The sequence below is a fragment of the Eretmochelys imbricata genome, chromosome 1 (genome assembly GCF_965152235.1).
Source record: "Eretmochelys imbricata isolate rEreImb1 chromosome 1, rEreImb1.hap1, whole genome shotgun sequence".
In the NCBI taxonomy this organism is placed as follows: domain Eukaryota; kingdom Metazoa; phylum Chordata; order Testudines; family Cheloniidae; genus Eretmochelys; species Eretmochelys imbricata.
In genome coordinates, this window is record NC_135572.1 from 257,538,661 (window position 1) to 257,545,914 (window position 7,254).

Genomic DNA, 7,254 nt, shown 5'->3' on the forward strand with positions numbered 1-7,254 from the left:
CAATCCCTCCAGAAGCATGCAAGTTGTGGGAAATGTATTCACTGCATGGACTCCAAGAGCACATCAGCGTTCAGATGACATCATAGAAGACAGAAACACCTGATTACCAGACAGATTTAGAAGGATGGGGGGAAACTGACACCACTCCATATGAATTACATCCTCAATTCTATGCTGATAGCCTTATTTAAAGCAAGGTAGCTGAGTGACTGCCTGTCTGCTCATTTTAAGAAATTATGCCTTAACATTAAAAAAAAAATGTTTTCCAAAAAACCTTTTGGGGAGCACATTCTCTTTTTAAATCTCCAAAAAATATTTTGAAATTCTCTGTACGGAGCTTTTTTACAATGACTTGCTTTCAGTCTTCCCAGTACACAAAGCATGAGGGTTTTGGCACAGAAGAACAAGGAATGACCATATTCAAGTGTAGTTAGATACTGTTTCTCCCCCTCTTACACCTTTAACGTAAGCACTGTCATCTCCGGGAGAGGGGAACAAACCTTTATCCCAAAAGTGCTTGCAGTAATGCTATAAAATGTTTTTTTTAAAGTGAAGTATCCGTCACAAAATAGCCTAGAACAAACAACCTCACACAGGCCTTTGGTACATAGCACAGAACAAATTAGAGCCCTGGCAAATTTTGCCACGAGTCCTCAGTACAAAGAAGCCTCCGTACAGCACTACCCGTAGGGACCACACCTGCAACCACGGGCAAAGCAACCCGGCACAGCATTGCTCTGTGCAAGGCAGAAGAGCCCACGGATGGGGCCTCTGCTCCCTTTTGTTTCCTTACCTGCCATCGGAAGGAAGCCCGGCACGGACAGCAGCAGAGACAGCAGCACCGGGAGACCCGTTCGCAGGGCCGGGCGGCGGGCGGTGCACCCAGGCTGACCCGGGCACCAGCACACCAGCGTCACCAAAGCAACCATGAAGCATGTCATCCCATCCATGGCAAAGCGCAGCCTCAAGTCATCGCTGCCCCGCTGGGCATCCCCCGAAAGCCAGGGCTGGGCTGACCCGGCGGCTCCTCCTCGGCACATCCACCCCGCAGGGCTCACGTGCATGGGGCGGGGGCTGCAGCGCCCCCCGCCCCCCCAAGATAACCGGGGCAGCTGCCCGGCGCAGGGGCGGGGAGGGCGAGTCTCACAAGGGGAAGGAGAAGGGGGGAGCACGACAGCCCCGGGCGCAGGCGGCGAGCGCTGGGAGCAGCGGGGCAGCAATCGCCCCGAGAGCAGAGGGGCTCCTCCTGCCGGCCGGAGCTCCCGGTGCCAGCCGCTGCAGGGAGGCTCCCTGGCTCCTGCTGCTGATGGCCCGTCTCGGCTCCTCACGTGGGTCGGGGCGGCGGCGGCTCCTCTGTCCCAGCCGCCGCGGCGGGCCCCAACTCCTCCCGCAGACGCGCCGAGATCCCGCCGGGGGCCGGCCCGGAGGCGGGGAGCGGAGCGGAGCGGGGCGGCCCGGCACCTGCGTGCCCGCGTGCAAGGGAGAAGGAGGAGGAGCGCGCGCGTGCCCGCCCGCGTTCTGCGCCGGGCCCGGCTCGCGCCCCGGCTCCCCGCGCGCGGGCACCACGCAGAGGCAGCCAGGGACCTCGCGCACCACCGGCCTGGGCAGCCTGGCGCGCGCAGGGGGCGGGTCAAGGCCCACATTGGGGGGTGTTGCAGGGGCGGGGCCGGAGGAGGAGGCCTCTGACGTCGCCAAGCTTCGTCTCCTGTTGCTGTCGCCTTTGGAATTGTTCGGGCGCCGCGCAGGGCGCGCTGCCCCTTCACAGCGAGGGTCGGTGGGGAGGGAGGCAGGTGGCCCCAGTGGAGCTCCCACTCGGCTCTAAGGGGTGGGAGGTGAGAAGCAGCTGTCTGGCCCTCCTGGCTGGGCTAGGGTGTTAGGCTGCCACCCTGTCCTCGAAAGAAGAAGTTAACTTCCAGAAACAAGAAGGGGGGAGCGGGGCTCTGCCAGAAACGGAGGTTGCTCTGGCTACTACAAAAAACAATGAGTCGTCCGGTGGCACCTTAAAAACTAACAGATTTATTTGGGTATAAGCTTCCATGGGTAAAAAACCCACTTCAGCTGCAACTGCTTCTGGCTACGGCCTTACTCGAGGGTGGTTCCCTTGACCTAAACCCCTGGTGTAGGCAGGCCTAGGTCAGCGGAGGAGTTCTTCCATCAGTCTAGCCCCTGACTCTCAGAGAGGTGGATCAGCTACTGTGATGGAAGAATAGGGGAGGGATAGCTCAGTGGTTTGAGCATTGCCCTGCTGAACCCAGGGTTATGAGTACAATCCTTGAGGGGGCCATTTAGGGAACTGGGCCAAAAATTAGGGATTGGGCAGTGGATTGGACTAGATGACCTGAGAGCCCTTCCAACCCTGCTATTCTGTGATGTCTTTGAATCATGATTGGCGAACTAGAGGTTAGAGAGTGGATGGGTGAGGTTCTGTGGCCTGCAGGCGGTCAGATTAGGCGATCATGAAAGCGTCTGTACTAGAGCAGCACACACCTGCTGTGCTAGTATTATGGCTACAGTATAGATGTGGCCGTAGTCGTTCCAACAAACAGTGGGATAGACAGGGATGGTGAAGCCTTGTTCATCCCTTAAATGGTGTCTTGACCGCACCAGAAGGATTCATATTCAGAAAACACAAAATACTTTTTGGTGGAGTTAGTAGTTGCAGTCCCACAACCATGCCTTGTGGGCATCATACTCTTCCCAAAAGTAAGAGCTTAAATCCCTCAACCCAAATGTCAAAAAGCAAGGAATGTTGAGTGAAAGTCATTCTACTGTCCTGTACAGCCATATCTACATCCCATACAGAAGTTTAGAATTGAAATTATAAACATCAAACATGGGGGAAAACCATCATAAGAATGGCCATACTGGGTCAGACCAAAGGTACATCTAGCCCAATATCCTGTTTTCCAACAGTGGCCAATGCCAGGTGCCCCAGAGGGAATGAACAGAACAGGTAATCATCAAGTGATCCATCCCCTGTTGCTCATTCCCAGCTTCTGGCAAACAGAGGCTAGGGACACCAGCCCAGCCCATCCTGGCTAATAGCCATTGATGGACCTATCCTCCTTGAATTTATCTAGTTCTTTTTTGAACCCGGTTATAGTCTTGGCCTTCACAACATCCTCGGGCAAGGAGTTCTACAGGTTGACTGCATTGACTATGCATCTTTAAAGGTTACATTTATCTGACAGGACACCCACACAACCTTAACTCTGCCCTTGTAAGGAAAACCGTGAGGAACTCCCAAGAACACAGTACCTTACCCTCGCTAACAAAATTAAAAAGGCCATTTCACCACAGCTTCTGATAACAGGAGTCCAACAATAATCTCAGTATAGTCACAGAGCAAATACAGCTGTCTAAAAGAGATCATGTTGGAACACTGAGCTGCCTCTTTATTTCAGCTGCACAACCACGATTAAACAGGTTAACAATGTATCAGGGGATTTCCTAATGTTATTTTCCAATAGTTGACACTGTATGGGTAGAAGTTTCCCAAGTGGTACTGTTGCAAAGACACTTGAAGCCTGGAAGCTGAGAATTTTGAGTAAACATCCAGAATTCAGTGATAGAGAAACGTTACTCCTCCAGGAAACCTGCCACACTCATTTATTACGTTGAACATGGTTTGGTGGAAGGGGTGGGGAAATCCTGCTAGAAAATAAAAGAAAGAATTTTGGTCCTCTAATTGTCTTGCTTACTGTACCCAATAGCTAATGTAACCCAATATTTAAGAAGGGCTCTAGAGGTGATCCTGGCAATTGCAGACCAGTAAGTCGAATGTCAGTACTGGGCAAATTAGTTGAAACAATAGTCAGACACATAGAACATAAATTGTTGCGCAGAAGTCAACATCGTTTCTGTAAAGGAAGATCATGTCTTCCTGAGTTCTTTGACGGGGTCAAACAAACATGTGGGCAAGGGGGATCCCGTGGATATAGTGTACTTAGATTTCCAGAAAGCTTTTGACAAGGTCCCTCACCAAAGGCTCTTACGTAAATTAAGTTGTCATGGGATAAGAGGGAAGATCCTTTCATGGATTGAGGAACACCACTAGTTACCCCTCTCCATTCTGAAAATTTACTTTTATTCCTACCCTTTGTTCCCTGTCTTTTAACCAGTTCTCAAAGGTCAGTCCTAGAGCCAATCCTATTCAAACGATTCATAAATGATCTGGAGAAAGGGGTAAACAGCGAGGTGGCAAAGTTTGCAGAGGATACTAAACTGCTCAAGATAGTTAAGAGAAAAGCAGACTGTGAAGAACTCTCTGGTAGTTTGATCTCTATTCTCTTCCATATAATAGTTGGTGACTTTGCTAAACATGTGTAGAATTATTTTCAGTTTCTCAGTATACATGGATGATAGGGCAACTTGGTGTCCTATAATAAATAATAAATAAATTCATAATGTATGAATATTATATGTTCTGTCTGTCTGCCTGACATTTGTAAAGGAGGTACTCTATGGATATGAGTTATTAATTCAAGCAGGGGTTGGCTGTATATTGGAAAAAAAGACAGTAGCGTCAGATTGCCCCTCAGGTGTAGGTAAATGGGTGGCTATGCTAGCATTCATTTTGATGTCCTGCTTCTGACCCCCATTGAGCTCGGTGGACAGTTTGTAAACAAAGAAGAACCAGAGAGCTGGAAACCTAAGACAAAGGGCTGGGGGTTAGGGGGAGTCAAGTGACATTCTTGAAGGAGAGGGGTTGTGTGGAGTTGCTGGTAAGAAGTGGTTCTTACAGACACACATCCCAGAGGTCTGGGTTCTGGACTAATGAGGGACCTGCCTAGGGTCTCTGCCAAGGAATGGCACGGCAAGCCTGTAGGTAAGATAAACATGCATACAGGCCTTTAGTGTTTTAAAATCCTCTTATTCTATGCTTTGTTCCTAGTGCAGAAAAACAATATTTTATTTGGAGAAAGCTACCTGGGTCACAGTACTTACCACTGGTCACAGCACCTGAAGGGAAGATCCATTCAGATGAGAGCAAGGTACAGTAGCCCAAGGTCTAGTCTAAGAATAGAAACCTATGAACATCATTTATGACATCATAGAAGAGATTCAAACTCAGAGCCTAGTTCTGATTTGACTTGTAGTAAACAAGTACAACATTCATTTCAGCACAGGTATTCCAGATTTACAATAGTGCGAGATCAAAATTAGGACCACGAGGTTGAAAGCTTGAAAGTTTAGTAATGGAAGCTGAGGATGAGGGTGACTTATTGGGAAACTAGTCTGGGGAATATATGGACTTATTTTGTAAAGAGGAAAGGGTTTTTTGGCTAATTCTGCTGGGTCACTTCCATAACATGTCTATTTTCCCCCTGGTTTAGTAACTTGGAATGAAATGACACTTTCTAACGAACTTAGATCCCCTTTGCCCAGAGAAAAGCTGAGTTATTATATTAACCTGCTATTTTGAACAGGGTTTTTCTTTTGTAGCAACAGCAGCTGTTACCACAGCATCTGACTTCCCGATTGGAAGGAGCAGGAGAGATAAGTAGCCCAGAACCCACCTAAGTGTTGCTTCTGGAGTTAGCAAACCAAGATGCTGCAGGAACAAAAAGTAATTACTCAGTATTGATTGTGGTTGATATGGGTCTTGCTTTTGCACATACCCCACCCCCAGCATACAACAAATTCTGTAGTGAATAGCTTCATAGGGAGTATCTGGGAGCTTAGGGCTCATAAAAGGATGGTCTCCCAACATACACTTCTCCCTCCCACCAAAATAAATGTTAATGAAGGAACTGGATGGGTGAAAGGATTGGTAATAGCTTAAAGAACTCTCTATCTTCAAGGTCACCAATAAAACTGAATGAAAAAACTTTTCATCAAAGTGTCTTTACAACAGAAAATGGTTTTTCAATAAAATGGAAACGGTCATGAACTTTCAGTTTTTAGCAAAAGAAACTTCAGGTTTTCATTGAAAATGTCAAAAAAATGAGAGATTCAATTTTTCAATAAATTTTTTTTCCACTGCGTGAAGGGAATTATAATTTCCCAAACAGCCAGTGCCCAGGTTGAATCCCAGATCTCCCCAGCTCCTCTTACCCTTCCCCAGCATTGCTCTACTTCAGGTACCTTGCTCTCAGGCAGATAACCCTTCCCACTCCAGGCCTAGAATAAGACTTCTACAGCTTCTGGCCCACAGCCCTCTTATCAGGGCCAGCTGGACCCTGACTGAGCTGTCCACACCTGTGGTCAGCTAAAAAATCAGGGTCTCACTGCTTTTCCCAGCCACAGCCCTCTCCAGGACTGCTTTTAGCAGCTGCCCCACTCCAGGCCCCAAAACAGAACATTAGCACTCGTTCCTATCCCAAACCATCCGTGCTCCCATTGCCCATGGTCACTCACTTCCCCCTCCCCAGAATCCTTCCATCCTGTTTATCTCTAGGTCTCCTTACAAGCTCTCCCTCACAGGTTCTCCCTGGGTTGTTTCCCCAGTATTCTGGATGGAGAGCCCTACTCCAGGTCTTACATTATCCCCAGTCTCTCTAGACTAGTGGTTCTCAAACTTTTGTACTAGTGACCCTTTTCATATAGCAAGCCTCTGAGTGCAATGAAAGCATGACAAAGTGCATCTATTCTCAGTCCTGCTTGTTTGGGACAACACAAGTAGGCATTTGCAGGATCAGGGCCTAAGCATGTTAATAGTTAATGTAAGTGGATCTAAGAGCTTGAGACTTACCTGTTTTAAAAGTTAGAATGGTGTGCACACAGGCCAGCTCTAAAACTCTCATCCAGTAGGGATCTATATTTTCAACTGCTGTTTCTGAGTTGCCTGGAGTAGTCTGGCTGAGCTACATTTGCAACTGCAAGGTAATAAGGGAGGGGCTGATACAGTCCCTTATTACAGAGATTTTTCAGCTGGGCCATGGGGGAGTCACAAAAGAGAATAAGCCTGTCCCATGTGAATAGTTAAGAAGGCACCAGGTGCAACTTCTGCTGACATTCAAAGTCATAGCTAGAAAGTTTACTGAAATGAGCAGCTGCATTCTCTGAACAAAAAGGCTTTTCTCCTCTGATTCTTTTCAGTGATATTTTACATAACATACAATTAAGGTCAGGTAAAGGACATGTTAATTAATGTCCCTCTCAGTGAAAACTACATTTTAGGCACTAAATTCTATATGGTTATTGTTTCTGAAAAAGTTTCACTTTTAAATTCCATTTGAGTCACCAATTGAGGGTCAGAATTTCTCAAAATAGTATATGGACACGGTTCCATATTTTTAATAAATGTTCTCC

The 7,254-nt window shown here is 47.6% G+C and overlaps 1 protein-coding gene across 1 annotated transcript in view; it reads right to left on the reverse strand.

The window, feature by feature from the left end:
• KIAA1549 (KIAA1549 ortholog) overlaps positions 1-1,064 on the reverse strand; it is a 202,126-nt gene extending 201,062 nt beyond the window's left edge. The window contains exon 1 of the mRNA XM_077807537.1: positions 794-1,064. Within this exon, the coding sequence (XP_077663663.1) occupies positions 794-1,064 (271 nt within the window). The remainder of the gene's footprint in view (positions 1-793) is intronic.
• Positions 1,065-7,254: the final 6,190 nt, after the last annotated feature.